The sequence below is a fragment of the Pseudozyma hubeiensis genome (genome assembly GCF_000403515.1).
Source record: "Pseudozyma hubeiensis SY62 DNA, scaffold: PHS30, whole genome shotgun sequence".
NCBI lineage: Eukaryota > Fungi > Basidiomycota > Ustilaginomycetes > Ustilaginales > Ustilaginaceae > Pseudozyma > Pseudozyma hubeiensis.
In genome coordinates this window covers 177-26,726 of record NW_012133812.1, presented here as the reverse complement: position 1 = coordinate 26,726, position 26,550 = coordinate 177, and the positions used below count along the sequence as shown (strand labels likewise).

General features: G+C 55.3%; 9 protein-coding genes across 9 annotated transcripts; 6 read left to right on the top strand and 3 right to left on the bottom strand.

Annotated features, from left to right (window-relative positions):
* Positions 1-140: 140 nt before the first annotated feature.
* Positions 141-774, top strand: PHSY_002887 (3-hydroxyanthranilate 3,4-dioxygenase; the record flags this gene model as incomplete). The annotated part of the gene is made up of 2 exons (XM_012333509.1): positions 141-411; positions 500-774. 2 exons carry the CDS (start codon positions 141-143, stop codon positions 772-774), a joined length of 546 nt encoding a protein of 181 aa, XP_012188899.1.
* A 557-nt stretch (positions 775-1,331) lies between these two features.
* On the top strand, positions 1,332-1,961 carry PHSY_002886 (hypothetical protein; the record flags this gene model as incomplete). The annotated part of the gene is made up of 1 exon (XM_012333508.1): positions 1,332-1,961. One exon carries the CDS (start codon positions 1,332-1,334, stop codon positions 1,959-1,961), a length of 630 nt encoding a protein of 209 aa, XP_012188898.1.
* A 204-nt stretch (positions 1,962-2,165) lies between these two features.
* On the bottom strand, positions 2,166-2,924 carry PHSY_002885 (hypothetical protein; the record flags this gene model as incomplete). The annotated part of the gene is made up of 2 exons (XM_012333507.1): positions 2,166-2,554; positions 2,654-2,924. The coding sequence occupies 2 exons, from the start codon at positions 2,922-2,924 to the stop codon at positions 2,166-2,168; spliced, it is 660 nt and encodes a 219-aa protein (XP_012188897.1).
* Positions 2,925-3,407: 483 nt separating this feature from the next.
* On the top strand, positions 3,408-6,149 carry PHSY_002884 (hypothetical protein; the record flags this gene model as incomplete). Its single annotated transcript, XM_012333506.1, has 1 exon — positions 3,408-6,149. The coding sequence occupies one exon, from the start codon at positions 3,408-3,410 to the stop codon at positions 6,147-6,149; it is 2,742 nt and encodes a 913-aa protein (XP_012188896.1).
* A 159-nt stretch (positions 6,150-6,308) lies between these two features.
* Positions 6,309-7,805, bottom strand: PHSY_002883 (hypothetical protein; the record flags this gene model as incomplete). Its single annotated transcript, XM_012333505.1, has 1 exon — positions 6,309-7,805. The coding sequence occupies one exon, from the start codon at positions 7,803-7,805 to the stop codon at positions 6,309-6,311; it is 1,497 nt and encodes a 498-aa protein (XP_012188895.1).
* A 68-nt stretch (positions 7,806-7,873) lies between these two features.
* On the top strand, positions 7,874-9,574 carry PHSY_002882 (hypothetical protein; the record flags this gene model as incomplete). Its single annotated transcript, XM_012333504.1, has 3 exons — positions 7,874-8,050; positions 8,765-8,914; positions 8,993-9,574. The coding sequence occupies 3 exons, from the start codon at positions 7,874-7,876 to the stop codon at positions 9,572-9,574; spliced, it is 909 nt and encodes a 302-aa protein (XP_012188894.1).
* Positions 9,575-9,985: 411 nt separating this feature from the next.
* PHSY_002881 (hypothetical protein) lies at positions 9,986-17,367 on the top strand (the record flags this gene model as incomplete). The annotated part of the gene is made up of 4 exons (XM_012333503.1): positions 9,986-11,365; positions 11,484-11,663; positions 13,404-17,196; positions 17,294-17,367. 4 exons carry the CDS (start codon positions 9,986-9,988, stop codon positions 17,365-17,367), a joined length of 5,427 nt encoding a protein of 1,808 aa, XP_012188893.1.
* A 359-nt stretch (positions 17,368-17,726) lies between these two features.
* Positions 17,727-23,926, bottom strand: PHSY_002880 (hypothetical protein; the record flags this gene model as incomplete). Its single annotated transcript, XM_012333502.1, has 6 exons — positions 17,727-18,365; positions 19,542-19,873; positions 20,533-20,643; positions 20,899-20,985; positions 21,265-22,198; positions 23,687-23,926. The coding sequence occupies 6 exons, from the start codon at positions 23,924-23,926 to the stop codon at positions 17,727-17,729; spliced, it is 2,343 nt and encodes a 780-aa protein (XP_012188892.1).
* Positions 23,927-24,179: 253 nt separating this feature from the next.
* On the top strand, positions 24,180-26,339 carry PHSY_002879 (mitochondrial ribosomal protein subunit; the record flags this gene model as incomplete). Its single annotated transcript, XM_012333501.1, has 3 exons — positions 24,180-24,258; positions 25,374-25,650; positions 25,739-26,339. The coding sequence occupies 3 exons, from the start codon at positions 24,180-24,182 to the stop codon at positions 26,337-26,339; spliced, it is 957 nt and encodes a 318-aa protein (XP_012188891.1).
* Positions 26,340-26,550: the final 211 nt, after the last annotated feature.

Here is a 26,550-nt window from a genome sequence, read left to right as displayed (position 1 = left end):
CCTCGTGGCTCGTTCCTGCGGTTTGCTATTTCTGCAATCGTTGTGGCGGCTGACGCTCCAAGATACTTTTCGGGCTATTGTCGTATGTTGCTTTTTGTCTACTCACCGTCACCCGTCACATCAGAATCGCAATCACGATCATGCCGTTCCCTCTGCCGCTCAACTTTCCCAAGTGGCTCTCGGAGAACGAGCACTTGCTGCAGCCACCCGTCGGCAACTTTTGCCTTTTCCGCACCCGGGACTACACCGTCATGGCGGTCGGCGGTCCTAACGCTAGATCAGATTACCACTATCAACCTACCGAGGAATTCTTCTACCAGTACAAGGGCGACATGCTACTCAAGGTGATCGATGAAGACGGCAAGTTCCAGGACATCCCGATCAAAGAAGGCGAAATGTTTATGCTTCCGGGTAAGTACGGCAACCGATGGCGTCGGGGACGAGGTGCAATCGATCCGTCGAACTAACTCTAATCGTCGATCCATTTCTTGCTTGTTAGCGAATACGCCCCACTCGCCCGTCCGATTTGCAAACACCGTCGGCATCGTTGTGGAGCGCACAAGACCCGAAGGCAGCCCAGACGCCATGCGATGGTACTGTCCAAACAAGCAGGCGCACGGCGACAAACCCACGCTGGTAAAGGAGGTCAAGTTTCAGTGCACAGATCTCGGCACGCAGCTCAAGCCAATCATCGAAAGCTGGGTCAATGACGAAGCTGGTCGAAAGTGCAGCCAGTGCGGGTATGCCCAAGGCTCGCGCGAACTGGCAGCATGAGCATCGAACGCCCCGAATCCATCCCAATTCACAATCATCTTGTACTATCACTGCATACCTAGTTTCTCCACGTTCAAGATCCCATTAATCATGTCGACAGCGTTTCTTCCGACATAGAGTGTGTCTCGATTACACAAATGCTTGTGAGCCCGAGTGTGATGCAACCAAAGGTGAGCTAGCAGCCTTCGGGAATCGGTCTCGAGTGTTGGGCGTGTCGAGCGTGTGATATTTATCCTAGATTTTTGTGGAGCAATCAGGGTTGACTGTCGGCGTGGCCGTGCGCCAAGTCGCTAGATCGCAGTCCGCTCTGCCATCCCATCATGCTCACCACCATTGCTCGTATCCGCAACTCATCTCCAGACCACCGTCGATCCGACCCATTCCATCCGCTTTTCGGTGCAGCGTCCGTCCTTAACAACAATCTTGAAGGGTCTCGTTCTCATTTCGGCCAATCCGACGACAACATCCTCGCCCGTACGCTTGTCGGAACTCTGCAGCCTGTCTGGCTGGTGCCTAGCCAACCGATACACCGCTGATCGCCACAGCGCTGCTTCATCATGTCCGGCCTCGAAAAGTCACTCTTCCAGCTCAAATTTACAGCCAAATCTCTCCAGCGACAGGCGCGCAAAGCCACCAAGGACGAGACCGCCGAAAAGGCAAAGCTGAAAAAGGCGCTCGCACAAGGCAACACGGAAGGCGCGCGCATCTATGCCGCCAACGCCATCCGCAAAAAGAACGAATCGCTCAACCTGCTGCGGCTGGGCAGTCGCATCGATGCCGTAGCCAGTCGAGTCGAGACCGCCGTCACCATGCGCCAGGTGTCCGGTAGCATGGCATCCGTGGTCAAAGGCATGGACAAGGCCATGGAGAGCATGAACCTCGAGCGCATATCCATGGTCATGGACAAGTTCGAAACCCAATTCGAAGATATGGACGTGCAGACGTCGTACATGGAAGGCACCATAGGTGCCACCACGGCGCAATCCATGCCGCAAGACCAGGTCGACTTGCTTATGCAGCAAGTAGCCGACCAGAACGGCATCGAGATCAACCACAAACTCGGCGAAGGTGGTCCGCTCGAAAACAAAGTTGCCGACTTGGCACCCAAGGTACCAGATGGCAAGGTAAAGGAGAAGGAAGACGATGCGCTCGCCGAACGGTTGCGTGCCTTACGACCTGCAACCTAGCTTGGCACCGTTCACAAACAGGCCCCATCCTTAACGCCATCTGCTGTTCGGCTCTGTTTTCCCAACGTCATCGCTGCATAAATCCCCATGCTCTTCGGCTGTGTGGTTCGAGTTCGAAATGCAAGAGTGTTCGTGGTCGTGCTAGTGTACAAATTGAGGATCGTTACAGCGGTACTGGTACAAGCCAAATGCATGGACTACGTGTCAACGAGGCCCGTAGCCTGACCTTGATGGTGGTGCGTAGGAGCCATTCGAGCCAAGCGATGGTGGAGGCACGCGCATATTGGGTGGTGGCCCGGATGGGTACGGCCCCGGCGGCGGTGCTCCATAGCCGGGAGGCGGACCCCTTGGCGCGTACGAGCCGTTGCTGCCTCCCGGTGGTCCGCCGCCCATCATGTTGGGAGGAGGTCGGGAGTAGGGGCCTCCCTGAGGAGGTGGGCGATTGTAGTTTTGGTGTGCGCCCTGATCTCTGGATGACATCTCGTTATTATTGTATCGTCCATAGCCGCCCGAAGATCCTCTGGAGTCGCCGCGGCGATCCGGCCCTCCACCTATCGGCATTCTTGGCGCTTGACCTTGCGGCGGGCGAAAAGCTGTTGGAGAAAAAAGTGGTGCAAGTGAGATGTTCAGTTACTGTAAATCCTGAGCGCATCCCATCACGAGCACGAGCTTTCGGTTGAAGGATCACTTACATCGATCTGGAGCACCGCTGAGTGGGCCTGGGCCGAAAGTCATGAACGACGAGCCGGCGGGTTGCAGCAAGTCTCTAGGTTTCTCGATGCCGCGACGATCATATTCTTGCGCTAGGGTGTCGAGCACCTGCTGGATGTGTTCCGGTTCGAGCGTCTGGTAGTACTCGCGCACGTTTTGCAGGTGGTTTCGGCCGCTGTTGTGCGCCTTGCGAACCGACACCGAGTCGTGAGTCAGAAAGACATCGCAGTAGTCACAGTAGTGCTTCCCCATGGATGCGATGCTCGATGTCCGTGGATGAAAGGATGTGCAGGTGGTAGCAAGACGGTATGCAGCATGATGAGAAGCACCTGCAGAACCTCGAATCTCAAACGGAGCCGAACGTCAATTTTCGAGGCGTTTGAATTGCAGGATAGTGCCAACGTAACATGCTCACAAAATTGCTGAGCAAGTCGAGTTGGTGCGACGCACACGCTCTCCGCCTTGATTATTTGGTGATAGGACCCTTGATTGCCATTACCGACGAGCTGGAGTCGATTGCCGTTCCCCGACACACACCAACAACTCTCGCGACAGACAGCATCTTCGTCGGAAGATACTTCAGCGCCCTCAGGGATCGGTTCTCGGAGCACAGCAACGAACAAAACTCCAGCTTGCTGCTGGCGGGTGCTCGCGCAGGACGAGGAGGAGCAAGCCTGACATGCAGGCCTCACCTGGACTTTGACTAACGCCGTAGCTCGTGCGGGCCGTTTCAAGATGCATCTCCCTAGGCACACCATTGAATCGCACGCTTCTGTTCCACTGTTCCGACATGCAAGCTTCTGCTCGCCCGATCCGACCAATCTTCGCAGCTCGTCCACGTCGGGCCCGGCACCGACAGGCGCAGCTGCAAGCGCCAGCATCAACGAGCTCACTCAGCCTGCCATCTTCAGTTGCGCCAGCCAGAATGGCTTCATGGTCTCACAGACAGATCCTCTCAAGCTTGTTGTCAATCGATCTTGGTCCGCGTCGCAGGGTGGCCTGTCTCATGCGGTTCCTGTCCAGCACACTTCCCTCCTCTTGCTCGTGGGTGGCGGTCGGGTTCCCCGCTTTTCGCCGAACAAGGTCATCCTTTGGGACGAGGCGGCCGAATACACAGCCAAACCATCGGCAAGCACATCCCGCGATGCTGATTCAGACGATGACCAGGATGATGTTGGCTCCGTATCGTCCCGTCGCGCTTCCACCATCTTTTCTGCAGGTTCCGAATTCGATGCGTACGCTAAGCCCGCTTCTGACGACTCCGAGAATGTTGAAGGCGCAGTTCGAACCCATGGCCTTCCCGCTTCTTCTGTTGGGCATGTGTCGACCTCATCGCTGATCGATGACGCCGATTTCCACCATACCTCCATGCCCATCGCCGATCCTGACATCACCAAACGTGGTCATACATCTCCTAACAGCCTGGATCGAAGTTTTGGCGAGAGCTCTCCAGGGACTGGCTGCTTTCAAGCTTCCTCCGATCCGAATGCATCCAAGGATTCCGCATCGTCGTCCACGATGGCTGAGGACTCGATAGCAAGATTGTCCTCTTCTTTTCAATCCAACTCCATCTTGTCGAGCTCTGCGAACTTGGCCGACCCTTTCTCCGAGGAAGATCTGCATTCAGCGGGCTCGGCACAGCCAGCTTCGCGCCGCTCCTCCTCAGCAGTGTCATCGCATCCCATCAACTCCGGCTCCATCTCGTCATCGAACCCCCTGCCTCTCAGAGCCACTGGGCCCGCAATCACCCCCGCAGGCGTGTTCTTCAACGAGTCGAGTCGTCAAACCGGTGTTGGACTTGTCGACTCCGTCTCGAGCATGGCTACCACTGCCACCGACGCCACTGCTAAAGCAAAGCCCACGATCATGCATGGGCGCGAAATTGCCGAGCTAGAGTTCAGTCAAGTCGTCCGCGGGATCTATGCGACATCGGTGCACTTCGGAACCGACATCCACAAGACGCAAGCGTGGAAAGGTAAAGGTCGCGCTGCAATCGGAAGCGCGAGCTCGAGCAAACCAAGCTCTTTACCATTCTCCGTCGTTTTGCTGGTCATTTTGGATTCTAAGGCCGTCGTTTTCGAGCTCTCACCCCCAGCCAAGACTCCTGGCTTGGACGGCACTGCTGCAAGGTCAAACTGGACGATACAGAAGAGGACGGCAGTACAGACCTACAAGAATCCCAGAGGACTCGGGTCAATTGCACCCCACTATGGAAGTCCCTCGGCGACCTCTCCCAAACACGCAAGCGTGGTGGTCGCCGTTCCAGGCCGGCAGAAAGGTCACGTCCAGCTTCTACACATCCGGCCGCAGAGCCTTGTCAATCCTGTCAACCTCCCTTTGTTGTCGAATACGGCTTCGTCGCATGGTGCCGCTTCCATCATCGTTGCCCACGAATCATCATTAGCAGCCATCACGCTCAGTCCTGACGCACGTTTTCTCGCGACTGCATCGTCCAAAGGCACGTTGATTCGCATATGGGCCAATAGCCTCGGAGCAGATGCCGAATCCTCTGCTCGCCACGACCGAACCTCTGCATCAGCATCCCCGTCGAGCACTCCTGGAAGAACGGGATTCGGTGCGAAATTGACGCGCCAACTTCGTCGCGGAACAGATCCTGCAACCATTTTGAGCATTGCTTTCAGCCCAGACGCCTCGCTCGTTGCCGCTGCGAGTGATAAAGGCACTGTCCACGTCTACTTGCTCGACGACAGGGCGCTGACCGCTCATAGCAATACAGTCGATTCTGAAAAGCGCTCATCGACCTCGTCTTCTCGAACCGCCACTTTCGGACGTGCTGCGGCGCAGTACCTGCCATCAGGCATAGGAAATCTTGCTGGTCAGATCCCGTCTTCGGTTCTGCCGCAGTATTTGAAATCCGAATGGAGTAGCGCTCAATTCCGAATTCCGCTCAAAAGCTTCGGCGCATCCTCTCGTCACTACAACGACGCGCCATCTATGACGGACGGTGGCGGCGGTCAAGCTGCTTCATTATCAAAACGTACGGGTACCGACAAGTCGACAGAAGGCGCTTGGGCACAAATGCGCAGCCGCATCGGTGATATTCGCAAAGGGGAGCCAAGTGTCGAGGAGAGCATCTTTTTGTGTTGGGTTATTGAAGCGAGCACATCAACCGACCGATCTACGAATCCGCCCAAGAGGTTCGCGACGGGCGATCTTCCAGCACGTTCAAGCAAACCGCGCAGTCGCGCTGAGTCCGATCGGTCGGGCCACATTGTCGATGCGACCTCGACCGTGGCAGAACAGCTTCGTCTCATTGCACTGACGACATCAGGTGGCTGGTACAAGCTTGCCGTGCTCTTGCCGAACATGCAGCCCGAGACGGATGCTTCAGGATCGACGGTCCTCGACATGTACCGACGTGATGCCAGCTCGCACTCGAAACAGACGAATGCGTTAGAGTGCCATCTGGTGGAATACCGACCTATCGCTGCACTTCTAGACGGCTGGACGGCATAGCCGAAGAGTGTCGTGCCGATCGGCAACATTCACTCATCCCGCGCTTTCGGCAGCCGAGGCAGCCGTCAACTCATGCATGCCAATTGATTGCGCGCACATCCAATGTCAGACACCTTGAATCGAGATTGCATCCTGCTTCTACGAGCATTATGGGCTACATCAGTTGACACCGCCAAACACCATGAGCTTCTGTACCATGTATTCGTCGATGCCGGTGCGACCTCCTTCGCGTCCGAAACCAGATTCGTGCACACCACCGAACGGCACGGCGTTTTGTGAGATGAGGCCCGTGTTGATACCTACCATGCCGACTTGGAGCTCCTCGGCGACACGCCAGCAGCGAGCCGTGTCCTTGGAGAAGAAGTAGCCGGCCAGACCCACATCTACGTTGTTGGCCTTTCGTACCACCTCCTCTTCGCTGGTGAAGGTGTACACAGCCGCGAGAGGGCCGAAAGTCTCTTCGCGGTCGGTGGGTACATCCTCGGGCAAGTCGGTGATGACGGTGGGCTCAAAGAAGAGGCCTTCGCCACGCTTTCCACCGACGATGATCTTGGCGCCCTTCTTGACCGACTCGTTTACGTGCTCTTCGACCTTGTGCAGTCCGGCCTCGCTGACGAGCGGACCGTGGGTGGTGCCCTCGTCCATGCCGTAACCAACCTTGAAGGCGTCGACCTTGGCGGCGAGCTTCTTGAGGAATTCGTCCTTGACGTTGGCGTGAACGTAGATTCGATTGGCGCAGATGCACGTCTGACCGGAGCCTCGGAACTTACAAGCGATGGCTCCTTCAACCGCCTTGTCGAGGTCAGCATCCTCAAAGACGATGAAGGGAGCGTTGCCGCCGAGTTCCATCGAGAGCTTCTTGAGCGTGGAGGCGGACTGGCTCATGAGGATCTTTCCGACGCGGGTGGAGCCGGTGAAAGAAATCTTGCGAACAGTGGGGTTTTCGCAGAGCTCCTTGCCTACGGCAATCTCGTTGTCGCCCTTGGCACAGGTGACGACATTGATGGTGCCCTTGGGGAAGCCCACCTTTTCAGCAAGGTGAGCGAAAGCCAGCGCGGAAAAAGGCGTCTCGGCGGGTGCCTTGATGACGACGGTGCACCCTGCAGCAAGAGCGGGAGCAGCTTTACGGGTGATCATGGCCGCGGGGAAGTTCCAAGGAGTGATGAGACCGGCGACACCAACAGGCTGCATCTGGACGACGTTGCGGATACCGGGGAGTGGCGACGGAACAGTGTGTCCGTAGGTACGAGTGGCCTCCTCAGCGAACCACTCGAGGAAGCCGTTCGAGTAGCCGATCTCACCTTTTGCCTCGGGCAGCGCCTTGCCGTTTTCGGCGACGATGATCTTGGCAAGGTCGTCGGCGTTGTCCTGGTGGGCGTAGTAGAGCTTCATGAGCAAATCGTGACGGTGCTTTGCTGTAGTCTTGGACCAAGACTTGAACGCTTCGTGGGCAGCATCGATGGCGGCAGTGGTCTCCTTGGCGCCCATGTCCGGTACCTGGCCGATTTCAGCGCCGGTGGCCTTGTTGAAGACCTTGAGGGTAGCGTTGCTGTCCGAACCAACCCATGATCCGTTGATGAAGGCCTTGGTCTGCCAGAGCGACTGATTGCTGAGCTTGAGGTCTTCCTTGCCGCCCTTGGCGATTCCTTGAGGCATCTGCGGCATCTTGGCAGGTGCAGTGTTGTGGAGTGCACGGGAAGCGATGGGAGCAAACGCGAGGAGAGATGGTTTGGCTAGATGAGCGGACGTTGAAAGGGTGGAGCGGCAGAGACCAGAACGTGGGATTGATCGGCCTGCTGAACGGAGCATGCTACGCAGATGCTGGATGGTCGTCGGATGGAGTCGGAGCGATGGACACGAGCAAGCAAAAGGAAGAATGTCGATGGTCAGAGGGTCAGCAGGTGAGTCTGGTCGAGGAAGTGTGCGGGGGTGCCGCAAGCGCACAAGCTGGCTGAATCATCTGTTCGGCTGCATCACCGGCTCTGTGGCTCAGTGCGAAATCCCGACCGGGTCAACTTTCGCGAGGTGGAGGAGGAGTGCACGGTGTCAGGGCGCCGAATATTGCCGCATGGCAGGTTCGTCAAGACCACTGCCGGCATATGCGGATCATCCGACAGAGGCTTCTGAGTCGGGGTGAGCGATGCTTACCTTGTCAGAATACTCGATCGTTGGTTCCTACTAGAGAGGGGAGGGTGTGGTGCGGATGAGAGACCTCAGTTCACGATTCGAAATAGAGAGCAGATTATATAGTACACAGCTCACGAGCGGCATTGACTCGAAAGGCTTGCAGAACATCTGAGATGCCCACTCAGTCACTGGCGATAGTAGTTCATCAGGTCGTACAGGCACACTGTGGTTGTGCCTCAGACCGAATGTCAAAGATATGTGCTTGAAAGCGAACACAACACCTGCATGACCATCGCACTCTCGCAATCTCATATAATGCTCGAAGTTGCGCGTCGGGTTCTACGGGTCGCAGCGTCTCTAGCCCGACTTCTTCGAAACGACGCCTGCACAGACTCTTGACCAGGCAGCTAAGCGCGATAGCCGCCCGCAATTTGGAGAAAAGTACGGAAATTGTCAGATCGCATCACCTATCCATGTTTGGGTATTAGAGCTTTGCTGCGTCGTCGCCTGCTAAGGGACTGCTGACCTTTCCGAACGACGTTCGCTACTCGCTACCCTTCCTTTCTCTCTCTGTTGCACGTCACAAGCATCGCATACGGCACGGTGTCGCACCGCGCATCGAGCATATAGCAGGCATGGTAAGTAAACATGATCGACGTCATTACCGCCGTACTGTGCCGGGCCAATCATTCAGCTGACGCTTTCCGACTGCACAGCCACCATCATTGACGGACAACAAGGATGCGCTGGTGCTGCGCCTCAAGTACCACAAGACTACCCTCTTCATCGCATGCCAACCTACCACACCGATATCCACACTCAAAGCTGACTTCCTATCAGCCATCAAGTCCACCAACCAGCCGGAGCTGTCGACGCTCCCACAATTCTCACAGCCGGACGGAAAGTCGTACCCATCATGGGGTCAGATGGATGGCGAGCACGACATTGGTCTGTTCATCGCTAGCGCTGCCGGAAGCGACGATAGTATGACCGTCTTCATGCCTCTCGACCAAGACACGGCGCAGCAGTCGGATCTCTCGGTACGCAAAGCTGGTCTCAAGGACTCGGATGCCGTCTGCGTCGGTTTCCGTGCCGATGGAGCCTGTAAGTGCACAGCCGACACGCTGCAATTCAATCGGTCTATATACATGTCACTGACCTCGGCGATATCTCACTTGACGCCTCTCGTTGTTGCAGCCTCCATTTCTCAACCCATCGTGCAATTTACCGACGTCGAAGAAGAGGAAGATGAAGACGCCATCGACCCGGATTCGGTCCCGCCTCCTCTGTCAGATTAATGCATCAATCAGAGGCCTGGTTTGCCTCTCACCCGCAGTTTCTGGCTCCATAGATATGAGAGTGGGTGATGTACCACATTGCTGCGTGTGATTGACGAGGTTAGACCCACTACTGCAGAACTTGCAGGAGCTGCATTTGCTCACCGGCTCGCTCGCGTCGCAGCCTCCGCGGGCGAAGGAAGTGATTGAGAAGAAATTCATGTGGAGTATTCGCAGGAACAACTCTTTCGCGTTGTTCTTCTTCCCGCTGCAAGCGAGCCTCATGCTGCAATGACAAATATTCCTGACAGTCAGCGGGCACGCCGACCTTTGCTTCTCTCACTCTTCGTCCCTCCTTCTATGCATAGTCACTCTTGCTCTCGACGTAGACGAATGCATCATTCTCTCAACAGCTTGTTGTAGCATCCAAGCATGCTGTCCGTCGCACAGCCAGCCCTGGGCATAGCGGCCGCTGCGCGCTGCTCTTCCACCCGGATCCTTACTATCAGCAGCCACTCGTATGGCTCGCGAAGCTTCACACACAGCTCTTCCGACTCTGTACAGAGGGCGCGGCGGACGCTTGTGTCATCATCATCAGGTAACATCGCGACTTCGTCACGGACGGCATCGTCCAACGCCGCCCAGCGACTTGTTCCGACAAGCCCCATTTCGCAGACCAAGTTTCCTCCATCCTCTTTCCCGCCATCGTTCGGATCAAATCAGCTCGTGCCAGTCTCCGATGAGACGAGCAAACGACTGCACGGAATACTCGCAAATTTTGATGCTCCAGTGCGCTTCGCATTTGCCTACGGCTCGGGCGTGTTCTCGCAGAGCGAAGCCGGTCCAGAGCACTCGAAGCGCCCCCAGACCAAGGACGGCAAGAAGATGATCGACTTTATCATGGCCGTCACACATCCACATCACTGGCATTCGCTCAACATGGCCCAACATCCGAGACATTACGCCATGCTCAGTCGCCTCCTCGGAGGAATCGGCATCTCACTCGTGCAGCCCAGGGGAGCCAAGATCTGGTACAACCCTTACATCAGGCTCGACGACGAGTTGGTCAAGTACGGCGTCATCAGCGTCGACGACCTCTGCACCGATCTGCTCGACTGGGAGACGCTCTACGTAAGTGGGCGCATGCACAAGCCCGTCGCGCTCGTCACCTCGGATGCCAGGGTGCGGCTAGCGCAGCAAGTCAACCTCGCTTCGGCGTTGCGTACCGCACTTCTTCTACTCCCACGCGAGTTCAGCGAGGTGGAGCTCTATACACGCATCGCCTCACTTAGCTACACGGGTGACTTCAGGATGTCGGTGCCCGGAGGCGAGAATGCCAACAAAGTGCGCAACATTGTCCTCAATCAACGCGAAGAGTTCAGACGTCTGTACGCCGGGCTCATGCGCAACCTGGGCACGCTGTCCATCGAGGAGGTCAGAGACAACCGTTTCAGGATTCTGCAGGATGTCTCGGCCTCAACCAGAGCTTCCTACGCTGCTCGTCTACCAAGATGTTTGCGACAGAAGGTGCAAGATCACTACACGAGCCAACCGGATCTCGATCCAGCGTTCTTGAAGTTGTCTCTCTCCAAGACGCTCGACACGGTGCCTCGCAGGCCGTCGAGCATCGAGCGCGAAGAGGTCTTGAATGCCTTTTGGAAGGCAGCCGTGCAGAGAGACGACTTTGGCCAAGTGCTCCTCCAAAAGATCAGCCAAACAGTCAAAGGCCCGGCCTGGTCGCAGTCCATCAAGGGTGTATACACGGCAGGCTTTACCAGAACGCTCCGTTACGTTACTGCAAAGATTGGAAAGGTAAGCAGCTTCACAACGTGCGATACGGATCATCACTCACGCTGACTCGACGACTCTTGTCTGTCTTCCTCCCCCGCAGTACTTTGAAGGCAAGAAGCAGAGTAACACATCCTCTTAGGGTCAACGCACAAAGCAATTCAAAAATCGTCTGTTATCAAGAGCGCCCGTGCGATGTGTGATCGTGTACGCATTTCCACCCTTTTCCGTTGTGCATCGACCTTCCTCGGTCGCCGAGCGGCCAGCTCTGCGCATTGCTGAGCCCAAGTTCGACCCCGCCCCGTCTGGTCATCCGATGCGGGTGCGTCAAGCAATGCAGCTCGTCCTGCAGCGTTGCTGGAACCAATCTCGCCGCCTCCTCTGGACACTGTTGTCCTCCATCCTGCCATGAGAGCCGACTTTTTGCTGTCAAGGCCGATCGATTGGGAGAAGAGAGTACCACTGTAGTAGATAAGGGCGTTGATGCCGCTCAACTGAAAAAAAGACTTGGACTTGGACTATTGTTCGGCAGCTCGTCCCCGAAGGGGCGGCTGCCCAGGTCGATTTTTTTGTAAAACGTACGCCTGCATTAGGTGCAGCGATGGACCTGTTGGCCTTGGCGGAGTGCGCAGAGAGGTGGCCGCCTGTACCTCTTCAGATGGGTCAGACGGGGTCTCGCGCTTCCTTGTGGTGGATCGCACCAGCCTGACAAAGGCGGACGGGCCGGTGGAGATCAACGGCGATACCGAGTTCCTGCTGAATGTCAGCGACCTCGTCCAAGACGGCCGGTTGCTTTGGTGATCTCCACTTCCTTATGAACACCATGGCAACCAGGCAAGACCACCCTAGAAGCCCCGACCCGGTCTTCACCATGGTTGCCCTCGCCATCCTGCAGCAGCCATTCAAAGGAGCAAAAGGCTGCAAAAGTTACAAGTAGTGCAGAGTGCTGAATAAGTTTGCCAACATGTGCTGTAATTCTTTCAGGAAGGACTGCATATTGCAATCCTGACGTGGATGTGGCTACCAATGCTGATCAACAGCGCAAGCATGCCGCAGACAAGCCTGCATATGGCAACTTCCACAAGCCAATGCACATGGATGCAAATTGCGCTGCGATGGCTCAAATGTCGCAACGTCCTGGCTTCACCACCTACATCAAATTCCCGCAAATTCCGCTTTCCCTCTTGCCTTTTAGAAAGGCTTTTACTCGTGAAGCAGCAGGACGTCAAAGGGTGGGCGAGGATCTCGATGACGGACGAGCAAGAGCAAGCGCAGGAGATCAAGGCAGACAAATTTGCGAGGAGGGCAAGTGCAGAGACGAAAGTTGCGGCTAAGGCGACGCTGAGGAGGCAAGATAGGTGGCATAGAAGCAAGGCGAACCATTCAGCAGCCTTTAGACTGTGGAAGTGTAGTTGATTGAGGAGTCACTTGAACGACCTTTTTTGTTAGCCTCAGGATGATCTTTATGCAACGACTTCACAATGAAGGCCGCGACTGTCTTGTTCACGCCAGTGTCCACGCTTTCAGCACACAGAGTGCACCGCGCAAAGAGGAGCCGGGAGAGCTGTCAAAGAGAGCAAGCTGCATGTAACCCACCGAGCGTAGCACAGCAGTCTGATGTTGTCAAGCTTCGACGCTCGCCCGTGTCGCTGGCTCGCTATACTGTAGCCTGCCTGCGAACCCAATTTCTGGGAAAAAAAAAACCTGTGAAATGTACTTTTACTCCGAGTACCGAGGCTGCAGACGTGCTGCAGCAAACAAGCAGTGTTCTCCCGCGAAATCCAAACACAGAGCATAAACACATACACATGCAAATCAAATCTGCCGAGACCAACACCGCGTCCTTGTCTGTGTTGTGTTGCCGCGGCATCACGCTTCACTGGCTACTGTGCGACCGCTCTGTCCATCATCTTCACACACACCATCGCGGCCTTCAACCGACTTCCGCTCATCCAGAGACGCCTCCGCAACATCGAAAGGACGGGCGACATCATCAATCTTGCAATTGCACGGCGAAGGAGCCTCCTTGATTCGCATCTTGTCGTCAAGCCTGCCCTTCCAGCACACCTACTTTTGTGAACAGCAATCAACATCGTTCGACCATCCTATACACCTGTCTGAGCTTGAGACGCACTTCAGCGCGTCGCGAGCGACCATCTCGCTTTTCACCATTCCGGCACCACGTCATCTCAAGCGACTCTCCCTTTGCTCGCCCACGCTGCCTTCTTCGCCTGGGCTGCATGACAACGACACATCCGCATCCGATCTCTTCTCGTCCTCGTCGCATTCTGATAGCGCTCACGACACCTCGTTTGGCAGTTCAACCAAGTCCAGCGCTTCGGAGTCGCCCTCCTCTTCAGAGCGGGGCTCCTCCCAAGGCGCGGACGGACTTGGGTTATCGCTTGCTGCTTCTCATGACCTTCGCCTCAGTCGTGCCAAGAAAGCAGTTCATCACTTGCGTACTTACTCCTCCACTTCCACAGCCAGCTTTGTATCTCATGCTTCAACATCACGTCAGCCTTCTGCAGAGATTCTAGAGGAGGAGGAGCCATCCAGGTCCAGCCCAGCTGTTCATCGCACCAGCGACACCGCCACAACCATGTCGCAATACCATTCCGACAAGTCACCCAGCCGCTCACGCGTCCGCACTCGATCGCACGCAGGCTCCATCTACGAGGCCAACCAAGATATGTCAGCGTCGATGCTTTCTATCGCTGATCCCACCAACATGGACCAGATCGAAAACAGCGTCCGTCAATCCAAGACCATCGAAGATTTCACCAACATTATCAGCGAGTTCCGTATGAATCGTCAGACGCTCTATCCAGACTCCCTCGCCGGCTCGCTCGCGCATGATGCAGACTCAATTCCAACCAGCACGAGTCAGCACAGTCTCGATCGGCGCAGCGAGGCACCCGAGAAGGATAGATGCACCTGCTGCTGCAACAAAGAGGATTGCCCTCGTGCCCTACGTGCGCGTCAAGAATGGCGTGACCTCGAAGCTGACCTCCGTCTTAGCGCCGAGATCGGCCAAGCTCTACTTCGCCGCCACGATGCCATGCAGGCAAAGCTACAGAAGCAGGCCGAAGAGTATATGCAGCAGCGCGACGGTCTCATGACCCGCTTGACCAAGAGCTACAAGGAGACTTCCGCTCTCGAGCGCGAGCTGGCTCAAACCAATTTGAACCTCGAAGCAGGCGACAGCAGCAACCGTGCTCTTCTGCACGAGCTCGATGACGCCCGCAACCAACTCACCAAACTCAAGGCTTCGCAGTCCCGACTAGCCGGCGCGGACGAGAGGGTCAAATCGCTCGAGCGCGAGCTCGATGATCTCAAACAGGAGCTCGCTGCCGAACGCAAACGCGCACAGACAGCAGATGCCAGGTCGCGGAAGCTTGAATACAAGTCCCTTCAGCTCAAAGAAGCCCTGAATAACGCGCGCAAAGCGACCACCGTCGATGCCGCCGTTACCACCGGGGCCTTCTTCGATGACCATGCAATCCGATCGGCACGGGAACGCTTGACTCGTGGCCTCCATCACCAGCGCTCGTTCTCATCGGCCACCAATGCGTCCAATCAAAGCGACAACGCAGACCACGCACAGGCAATCGGCGACCTCGTCCGCGACAATGAAGCTCTGCGCAATGACAACGACAAGCTCAGGAGCCTCGTCGACACTTGCAACGAAGAGCTAGATACCCTGCGCAGCTCCGTCTCCAATGCCATCACCCTGGTCGCGTCACCAGCCCCAGATTTGGGCAGATTTGACAGCCAATCGTCCTCCTATCCTGAAGCTGGAGGCCTCGCCAGCTCGCTTGCGCACGTTCCCACATCAAAGTCGACCGTCAACGATACAAACTTGCGCGAGCTGCAGTGCGATGTTCACGGCGATGCAGCAGGAGGACAACGTGTTGCGACTCACCCATCAATGACCTCTCAGGCGTATTCGACAGGGTCCTTCACGTTCCCGCCCATGTCACCCAATGCAGATGGCCCTGCAACCATTGTCACCCGCAGCGAGTCTCTGGCCTACACTGCGGATAGTAGCGCCACAAGCCAACCCACAGATTCAAACTCTTTTGCTCCGAGCTCTCGTTCCAGTGCGACAAGCCGCGATACCGAGAAGGTCACTGCCGACTTTTTGCATTCTGATCCTACACGTCGCGAAAGCCGCACCGCGCAGCTAAGTCAGCTTCTGGAGTACATCAACCGCCTTTTCAACCGGCTTTCGACGGCCGATGTCGACACACTGACACGTCGTTTGCAAAGACAGAATCTTGCAGGCGATGCAGGTCACCTGGCCAGAACCACGGTCCACTCGATCCTTCGCGACGTCGACGGTATGCGTGATCATTTCCGCAAGCTCATCGAGACCGAATCTCGCAACAACGCCAGGGACGACAACTCCGCCCATTCCAAGGACTTTGCCGGCGAAAGTCTGGTCGCGAGGAAGGAATTCTTTGCTCTCCTCAAGGTGTTCCGCGACATTCTTTGCGAACTTGCCAAGCTGCGACTCTGCATCAACGACATCCATCTGAGTCCAGGTCAGGCGGCCAAGCTTCTTCACGATCACCTCGGTGCAAATGCAGCCGAGGACCGATCATTGATCCCAATCCCATCCGCGGTCAACTGGCTCGGCAAGATGTTGTTAGGTGGTCATAGTGGTGCCCCTTCCACATCATCGTCGGGCGCCAGCTCGCCCGCTGCAGCTCTCACAGTGCCAGACGCATCGAGCGCATCTGGCGCCAAGGGCCCAAGGCCGACCACCGGCAGGAGCATTTCCGGCAACTACGCGAGCCACCTCGCCCCTCGTGCTTCGCCTGCCGTCGTCTCGTCAACGCTCGCGGTGGAGGTCAGGGGCACGCATGCCTCTGCAGCCGAGTCGATGCAGCAACGACTGTCTGTTTCACCTCAAACGCCGGTGAATAGCAGTCTCCGCGCAGGACCGCGCCCGCAACGCGGCCGATCCCAAGTTTCGCTCACCCGCATGCAATCTCGGAACTTGTCTGGCATGTTCGCTGGCAGCCTGGCGGCGCCATCGTACACTGGTCTTGAGTCGGCTCGTGGTAGTCTGTCAGGCCTTAGACAAACAGGAGATGTCTCGAAGACAACGGGATCCTGGCAGCGCCCCTTGTCCCGTATTGTTGATGATGACGAGATCAGCATCCATCGAGGTAGGGCTATCCGTCAGCAAGTGTTCGACGACAGCGGCGAGGAGGATTCGGATGATGATTTGAAAGGCAGCGGCAACCTTCTCGAGCGCACTCTGCGACCTCGTGGACTCAGCGATAGCTCGATCAGAAGCACGTTTCTTGACCTGAAGGACGGTGCCAGCGGAGGTCTCGTGTCGCCTGCTCCAAACAGGCTGCGTCCCTCGCCAATCTCGCGTGTTATCACTCCTGCGACATTGTCGTTGCATTCCACGCCCAGTGCGCCTACAGTGGCTCCCATGTCGCATGGCAATCAGGACAGACGCAGCACGGATGGCAATGCATCGCCGTCGGTCTCGTCGGAACGGTCTGACAGCCTCACCCCGGGCGCAGTCGGCGTCGCTGGAGGTGTCGCGAGCTCCTTCTTCAGCCGCTCGGAGAAGGTGTTATCTTTCTTAAGCGGCGGCGTAGTGGGCTCGGCTGCTCCGATCCAACCCAGTACCGCGTCAAGTGGTCCCAGTGGTCCCTCCTTGCGTCAAACGCCGTCTATAGCTGCCCTCAACAAGGCAGCAGCACGTGGGGCGGCTTCGCATGACTTGTCGGCTTCGCCACGGAACACACCTGCCACCACCCCGCCAGGAACGACAGAGGCACGTTCGCAGGCCGGTTTAGGGCTGGGTCTACCGCAACGACCGGCTCTGGGAGGTACTGGAAGTAGCCGCACAGGCTTTTAAGGGCTGTTCACCATTCGAATGTCTCACAGCATGCCTTTTCTGCTCATCCACACTTCTTCGACCTGTAGACCTAGCCCGTGTTCGAATGGAAATGCCACAGCGGTTCGTCTTGACCAAGTCAAGCATTGAGACTCAGGTCTGAGAATCTGAGCTTGGTAATGAGCTTTCTGACCGCTTTCAAGTCTGAGCAGACTGCGAGATAATGCCCGCAAAGCCAACATATTGCCGACCCAGGTCGAAATCTCCGACAAGTCCGACATGTCAAAGTGCGCGATACGTGTGGGCAGCTCATATTGTTGGAAGTCTGCTTTCCTTCACCACCATCATCGTTCGCGATCGATTCACAGAGGTCTAATCATGTTTCGTGTCCTCAGGATCTCTGACGGAAACTTGATCGCCTCGAAGCGCGCTGACTACGCTCAAAAGTACACTGATCTCCGCATATCTGGGCTCGAGCGTTCTCCGCACGCCTTTTCAACTACCATCGAGATCGAGAAGCAATTAGATACGCAGGCACGGCTGCAACGTCTGCAGGAGCCGCAGAAGACCATCTTCGTCTGCGTCGATCAGCAGACAGACGGCTGGGTTGGCCAGGTCACCTTGATCGGTCCTCTCAATCGATCGGAGTACGACGCGTCCTTCCAGGTTTTGCCCGGCTCCGATTCTTCGAGATCGCCTTCTCTTCAAGACGATCCGCATGGCGCCTATTGGCACATGACTGCACTTTACGTCGATGATCGCATGCGTGGTCGTGGTCTTGCCCGACTTCTCTGCAAGGAATGTTTCACATACATCGGCTCTGGACAACTCCGTATCCTGATCAAGCCCGACAATGCGGTTGTGGTGCAAATGTATAAACGCATGGGCTTCGAGGTGTTTGATGAGAAGACAACGCTTTTCGAAGCCATTCACGCCAGCCGAGATGGGTTCGACAGACTGCCCCCCAACGCTGCTTCGAGCTCGCTGTACACGACACGTACAGGGCTCGTCATGGTCAAACAGGTAGAGCCCTAATTTATTGCCTGGCTTTTGAGCAGGAGCGTCCACCGATGGCTGACGACCCGCATGGTACGCGCTTCGCTCATCAAAACACATGCTGCTCCTCACGGTAGGGCAACGAAGATCACTAGTTGAATTGCCCTGGTGTAGAAGGGTCCAATTGTGCCGTACACCACTGACACAGTTTCAGGCCTTTTTGAACTATCGACCGTACCGTACTCAACGCCATGGTCGTGTGTGCTCAGAGAAGTGCGAGTATGGGGAACAACAGCAGCAGTGCTGCTGCAGCCCACACGTCAAGATGCGAGGCTGCGTTGGCGCTACCTCCAGAGGTGGACGTAGCCGAAGTAGCCGCCGTTGCTGAATGAACGGTCAATATAACGGATAAAGGTTGCGATTAGCAGAGAACTTCACAGAGGAACGCTGTGTCAAAAAAAGGACCTACTGGTGCTCTGAGCTGTGGTTGCAGAGCTACTGGTCATCGCCGACATTGGGGAAGACGAGGCCATCGTCACGAAGCCAGTCGATGTAGAGCCTCCTATAGCACTGCTAGAAGAGCTCTGGATGGCGAAACTGCATCGAATCGCTAGCTCGATGGCCTCGTTGTCCGCGTCACCGCCGTTTGAACGAATGCAACTGCCGCAGCTAGGAAAGAGCTTTAAGCGTCAGCCGAGCTGCAGACGCAAGTCAGATAAGCGGCATCTCCGTCTGTTGTATCGTCGCATCTCTGGGTTGTTCCAACAAGAGGCTGACACGAGGAGGCGCAAAGCGGTGGAAAGTCGTCCGAATCGATCTCATCCGGGGCGTTCGACGAAGGCCAGCGCTACGGCGAAGAGGAGACGGTTAAACTTTGAGGAGGCTTTTTGTTGCTTTGCGACGACGAAAGTATGGTATGGTGCTGAAACTGAAAGTATGGTATGGTGCTAAAACTGTGCCTATAGTTGACAAAAGGGCTGTGTTATATACGTTTCTGGCTCGAGGCGTAGCGGGAGGCAGTGCATATTCGAGTCGCTCCCCGCTAAAGCCAAGCAACAGTCACACTTTCAACATACGCGAACGACCCCGACCCTTCGTGTCTTGATGTTTTTTGCCCATGTAGATGGAATCAAAGCTACATCGCAAGGCCACTTCCCAAAGTCATATGCATGGCAAACCGGAAGCAGCTGTGGAGCAAGTCACAGCAGTCGCGCCAAGCCTTTTTGTGCGGGCCTCGAGCGAGACTGGAAGCTCGATGCCAAGTCTCTGGGTGTTGAGATCGCGTGGCAGTGTCTTGCGTGGCCAAGTGTAATTTGCTTGCGGCTAAAACTGACACGTTACCTTGGGACATGGGTGGTAACGAAGCGACCTACACACCGCTACAGACAACGAAGCCGAGTTGCCACACTTCTTGTACGAACGCAAATACCGCTCCTCCTCTCGGACTCGACGCTTGAATTGGAGGCTAATCGCGCGTCGACGAATCACACGGCCCACCATCTCCAAATACGGAGTTCCATGGTATCGTTCGTGGTCACTCGAACTCTTCGGAGCGTTGTCCTCATCTTTTGTGCTGTTCCGACACAGATTTGGGAAACCCAGATGGGAATGTGCAGGTGGTTGCTCGTGTTTGAATTTTATTTTATCTTTATGACGAAATTGGAAGCCATCGACTGCAGGGCAACAGCAGGGAGTCATCACCTTCGTCTCGTCTCGTCTCGTCTCGTTCCTTTTCTTTTTACTTTTACTTTTATCTTTACGGTCCTGTTTACTTTGTGTTGGTTATAACTCTCCATTCTGCGCAATTTCCACCTTGCTTTTGCGGGAAAACAGACGGGGTGCCAATTGAGGTCGCCCCTTCGAAATAGCGACCACGCCGTCGGTGGCCTCAATGACGATGTCACTCGCGATAGTATTCAACATAATGCCGACAAATACACAAAGGCGCCGATGCAGAAGCCTTCACTTCTCACGAGCATGTCCAGCCACTTTTTTGTCTGTCTCGTCCACGTACCGTGTGTGGCATGAACAAGCTCCAACCTGGCCTTGGTCACCGCTTGGGCGTGCAACTTGTTCCTCGAAGCCATACGCGCGTTGTTGAGATGCTGTTGAGTTGGATCAAAGCGAGAAACTAGGGCTATCAGGTCTGCGCTCCCTTGTCTCGCCATGAGTTACCGCCATGTGTTGCTGCCAGATTCTCGCTCTCGATGACGTTAGAAGGGGGAGCCACCGTACAGGCCTGCCCGACGTCACCAGCCCTAGACACGCACTGAACATGAGACGTGGTCCACCACAAAGCAGAGAGTGATGAGGAGTTTCACCTCTGGCTCACCAAGCGTGCGTTCGTTTCGAGCAGCAGGCACAATCCCCTCAGCGTCACAAGTAGAGAAGGACGGAGAACGGTCGATCCGACCTTCTTTGGGCTGCCTGAACGAGCTTGCATCTGAAACGACATTCATTGGTGACAACACATTGAGCGGCAGCCACATTTCAGCGAGCATGAATGATGTCAGCAGCGACGCTACTGCTCAACCCGAACCCTGACTCTAAGCTCCTCTACAGCTCACAGTGAGGCAAGACATGTTCGATGTCAACGTTACATAGCCAAACAGAAAATTGTGGCATATGTCTGCTGTGCGAGCTGTACTACATATTGATGCGAGCTAGTCGAGCTGGTCGAGATTGATCACGATCTTACCGGTAGTTTTGCCAGCCATAAGCTTCTCATACGCTTGTGGCACTTGCTCGAAGCTGTACACCGAGTCCACGATGGGTGTGAGTACACCTACTCCGCGGTCAAGAAAAAAAAGTCAGCTCAGGACTAGTGAAATGATGTGGGGAGGAAGATCGAACGATCATGGCCAGTACACACCCTGCCTGACCTGGGTCTCCACCTCCCTGATTGAGAGTGGATCGCCAAATGAAGAATTGTACTTCCTCGGCGTTCCTCCCAACCAGACAGGCCATAAAAGCGTCCAGACGATTTGCTTGAACTTGCTGAATCCGATTGTGAAAAGACCGGCATCTGGCCGCATGTCCGAAGCTCCAATGTTGAAGTACGTACCATGCGGTGCAAGATACGATGGCGATTCGTAGAAGGTGTTGAGATCAGAGCCAACGCAATCGAGGATCCAGTCGAAAGGTGAACCTTGGTAATGATGTTTGAGATATTCGACGACGTCAACGTTGTTATCTGCATCACACAAGAACCACGGAATGACCAGTCGGTCGATTATCTCAGTAAATTGTGATAACAAGCGCACTAGCGAAATGTATTCGTTCCCGCCTGGTTCGCTTTCCATGGCCATGATTGAGTTCTTCGACCTACAGTCAATGGTGGCGTCCACGCCACGTCGTCGCACGATGTCGGCCTTGTGTCCTGACACAGTACCGATCGTTGTTGCGCCGCGGTCATGGCACAGTTGTGATACCAACAGACCGACGGCTGTACCAGCGCCGAGCAGCAGAACGCGTTCTGACGATTCGATTGATCGAGTCATGGCCAATGCGGTGATAGCGGTCAAAGAGATGCCGGCTGCATCGATGTAAGATAGTTTGGCCGGCATGACTGCCACGAGGCTCGCTCGTATTGTCAAATATCTTGATATGGACCCGTGCCCACGTGAAATCTTGTTTCTAGGTTCGACCATGCCATACACGCGCGCGCCGATGCCAGGTCCCTCGGAACGATCGTTCTTATCTTGATCATGGTCGGGCTTGATGGCGACGATCTGGCCAGCAAAGTCAAACCCAGCAACAGAGCGCCTGTTGGTGTTCAAGAAGAGAAGCGGGCTGGGAATCGCTGACGCCAACTTCCAATCGACGGGATTTAGAGCGGCGGCATGGACACGGACCAGAGCATGACCAGGCTTCAGATCGGGTAAGGGGAGCTCCTGTTGCTGAAGGGTGTCAGTTAAAAGGCCACGGCGATCGTAGGACCAAGTCAAGTTTGTTCTGCTAGGAGGAGAGTCGTCCATCTTGGTCGATGGTTGCAGATGCTACAGCGGCGAAAGAGTTGGTGCCCAAGCTTCAAAGATGGTCGCCGTGATGTGCGGCATCTCCGGAGAAGGTGATGCGCTTCCGTTTTATAGAGGCTCGACCGCTCAGGATCCACTCAGGTGGAACCTGCTTGGCTCGACGAAACAAATGACACTCGTGGACTGCGTTTTGGTCGTGAGCTCTCTTTCGTCTTCCGTGGAAAGGCTTCAGCGGAAATCTTTGACCGCCCGACCATACAGAGCCTGCTAGTGGAAGAACGATCCGATCGCAGGAGACAGCCGAGATGTCGGCGCACTGGCTCTCCCCTCCCATGGCGTTGGGCTGTGTCATATTTCTAAGTCCCACAATTGCGCGGTGGTAACTCGAAGCCTTGCCACACAGACCTGGTGACAATTGCTCAAGATACCGGCTGCGTGTCGATGTCGAATGACCTTCACAATAAAGCCGAGTGCCTTATTCATAGCACCTGAAATCTGCTACGGGGGAATAATCGAGGAGGACATGTCTGCTTTCAATTCCCACTCGCGCTCGCTATGCTAAAATCCTCTTTTTCGTCCATCTTGCTACCAGGGGACATGTTCGAATCTGAGTTTGCCTCAGGATTCACCATTCTCACACGTTGGCTCTCGTACTTCCTGGCCCTACGGTATGCGTCTCGAGACGAATAGTGCACAACAGAAAAGGTTGCCCGTCACGTCACAGTGTTGCCTCGGCATTTGCCCTCAACAAGCTGCACTCCGTACGGTATTGCTGTTTGCCAATGGTTGCGCTAACACTATTGTCGCAAGAAATCACCGCTAAGTTGAGATCGTCCGATCGATCGTCGACATTACTTAATGCACGGACACATGTCACCTCGAAGATTGAGACAAGTGCGCCCGCCAATCAGCTTTAGACTGGGAAACATGGCTTCTTACAGAGCTTCTCGCCAAGTGCGAGCGAACGACGTTGCCATGGCAGCTCCAGGACCTGCCAAGACGGCCTCGAGAACATTTGGGGCGTGCCCGAGCTCAATTTGCGCCGCCCAGAGTCCGATGACAGTGGCGGCCAGGTTACCAAGCAAAAATCGAGGTCCCAGCTGAATCGTACTAGCCGACGGGAGACTGAAGGACCAGTCACCGTTTCGGATAGCTGCCAAGACGGGGGAGAAGTAAGCCGACCTGTCACCACCTGCACCGTCAGATAGGTACACCGGCCTTATGAAAAAGCCAAATAGACCCACCCACCAGGCTGCTGTTAACAGCCATCTGACAGCACGAAAGTTGGAGATGATCAGATGGACGCCTGCATTATGCTCCGATGCACACTCCTCACTGCGCCCCTCTGGAGCGATCAACAGAGCAGGGAGGAGGAAGAGTGGATAAAGCTGACTCGTAAAGGCATACCAAAGGTCAAAAGGAATCAGCGACCGTACGTCCATGTCCAGCCAAATAGAAGGGATCGGAGATTGTGGCTATGGCTGAAGTTCAGGACAAGTGTCGACCTACCTGGAATAGGTGGTGTGTAAAGTAGTAGGCTTTGTCGTTGGCGGTGTTGCCTATGAAGATACCAAAGCAGGCACTTAAAGCTGTTGCGACAAGGACGGTTACCAATCGAACATAGTTCCTGTTGACCAGGACGTCGACTTGCTTGCAAGATTTGTTGTACGAGCTGTGCTTCGAGCTGCGTTCAGGTCGTCCTTGGACACGTACAGGAGGGATAGGCGGGTAGAAAAGAGCCGTAGTCATCGCCACGGTGATCAGCTGCGTAGTAGCTGCAAAGGCAAACGCCTTGAACGTGTCAAAGCGAGTACGTGCACTGTAGAGGACGTTGAGCAGCGTTGGCGCCAAGACGGAGATGAACAGAAGGGCGGTCTAACGAGGTACCAACAAGGGACGAGAATCAGTTCAGAGCTACCCAGGTGCAGCCAGCGCAGGCGTGGCGCAGGGCTATCTTTCACTTACAGCTCTACCAGCCGGCACAGAGAAGATCTGCTCGAAGATGTACATCAGCGAGCAGAGGTATGCGTCGAGCAATGAAATCCCAGTTTGTGACCCGAAGCGGTTGGACACCAAGCCAGGTGCCATGTTCGCACACTGGTCGAAGGCAGTCCGCGCGATTCCAGCTCGCCCCTCGCCAACGCCTACCAGAAGCACTGCCACGGCTACGCCTCGAAGCCATAGCTGTTTGTTTCCGTGGGATTGAGAAGATGTTGGGACGTGAGAAGACATGTTCAGGATCTTGGATGGTTTGGCGTGGGCGGAAAGAAGGAAGAGTCTCCAAGTATTTACGTATTGCACGGGCATCTTCCTGCGTCAGGGCCAATTGCGCTCCTCTCGCCTGCAACCAGGCTGATCAAATTTCTGTGCAAGTAGGTATTCGACAAGTATTGTTATCGAACCTGGCTTGTTGCAACAGCAACTTCAAGGGCGGTTATAGCTGCGGAAACTGAGGCTCTCAAGCAGGGCTCAGACGGGCATGTCGAACACTTGAAAGCGGAACCCATGGATTGGCGGGAACCAGAGTAGCAAGAAAATCAAGGCTGATTAACGCGGTGCAACATCGGTGGAGAACATGCATCACGTTTGCATCATCGGCGCTTGCTTTCAGGGAGGAACGATGCTCAGCATGGTGTTCTTTCCAACGGACTAACAGATTATCAGTAGCCTTTGCAAAAGTTCATTTCCAAGGCTTTGCACGCTCAGCGAGGCGTATGTCGGCCTTATGTGGTGGATACATTGCTTGACCCGAGTCAACGCATATCTCAGTCATGCTTCAACCAAATCGATCAACTGTCACGACAGTGTACAGTTCGGGTGCTTGCAAGAAGTGCTACCGAGCCTAATGCTGAATCTTTGCCAGTCTCGGCACGCAATGAGGGGGCGGATACCTATCGGGCACCGCCAGTTTGAAATGAGGAATGAGACTGGCCAGATGCAGCGATCTGTGCAACCACATTGGAGCTCGGAGATGGAGTCGCTTGCCTTGGTCAGGCTGGCATCCCTAAGCTTTAAAATCCCAGGCAGGGTGGACAAGGTTCTATATCTATCCCACCGCGCATCGATTCGATCGCATGTGAACGGCTGCGACACGCCTCCCTGCTTCTTATCATCCAGCATTCGCACAGACTCGACGAGCTTAAGCGGTCAGCAATGAATTATAAGGGGCCTCAGGGCTACTCCTTGCTCACGATAGGCGTCCTCTCCCTCATCCTTTTCGCATTTGTCTGGTTCCAATACCATGGCTCGGTCCCGGCGGAACTTTACTTCAAATATGGTAGCTTGGCCGAGCATGACCATGCCACGGCACGCAAAACAAGCGGCGACGAGCCCGACCTCGAACCGATCGATTTGTTCAGAAAGTACAAGGTGCTACCTCCCTTGACCAGTCTGCGGAACAGTAGCGGACAATTTGATTTCATTCAACGCAAGGAAGCCTTTGGGTTGTACTACGTTGGTCACGCCTTCCCCGGGTGAGTTCTTAATTGCCCGTTGCATGCGCACGAGGGCCGAGCATATAAGTTGACATCATTATCTTGGATTCTATTCGCATATTGCTAGTATGCTATGGTCCATCCTGATGGCAGTGCAGAACACAAACAAATTCCGCAAGGCGTATCCTCGTGCCCACCGTGTCCTTGGACGGATCACCCTCGGCATCTCGACGCTCTTGAGCCTCTCTGGCTGGGCACTCCTTCGCAAAAAGGGGCTTTCGTACCGCCATGAAGACTGGAGTCATCTCCACAAAGTACGATTCAATGGCACAACAGTGTTCCTGTGGCCAAGCTTCGCCAGCATGACTGATATCATCGGCATCCTTGTCATGTTTACGGGCTACAAAACCATCGTTTACGCGCGTCAGGGCAACTACGCTGCGCATCGGACATGGGCGCGCTTCCACACCTACGCCGGGTTCGCCATCCCTGTCCAGAGAGTTTGGCTAGGTATCATCCTCAGTGTTGCCATGCTCATTCCTCTCTTGCCCAAGTCAATCCTTCAACGTTTCAACTATCCCTCGAACGACGAAGCTATCTACAAGGCGGAGCTCGGTTCTCAGGGCCTTGCAGTTTTCTTAGCGGCCGTCAGCACAGCATTCATTGTCTACCGCGACGTAGTTCAGCGACCGTCAAGGCGCGACCACGCAAATGTCAAGCTCAGCTGAGACTTGGATGAGGAATTCACTTTGGCCTTCCACTGCTCTTGGTACCTTTCAAGCATTGCGTGGCGGAATGAGAAGATATCAAAGACGGGAAGCTGATCTGCCAGTGCAGAGCAGTCGCTAGTTTCCTTCCGAACTTCAATATGACCATCGTCTGCAACAAGTAGGGTTCCATTAAAGGCACACGTTGAGGTGGTTGCTCGGATGCAGTGTG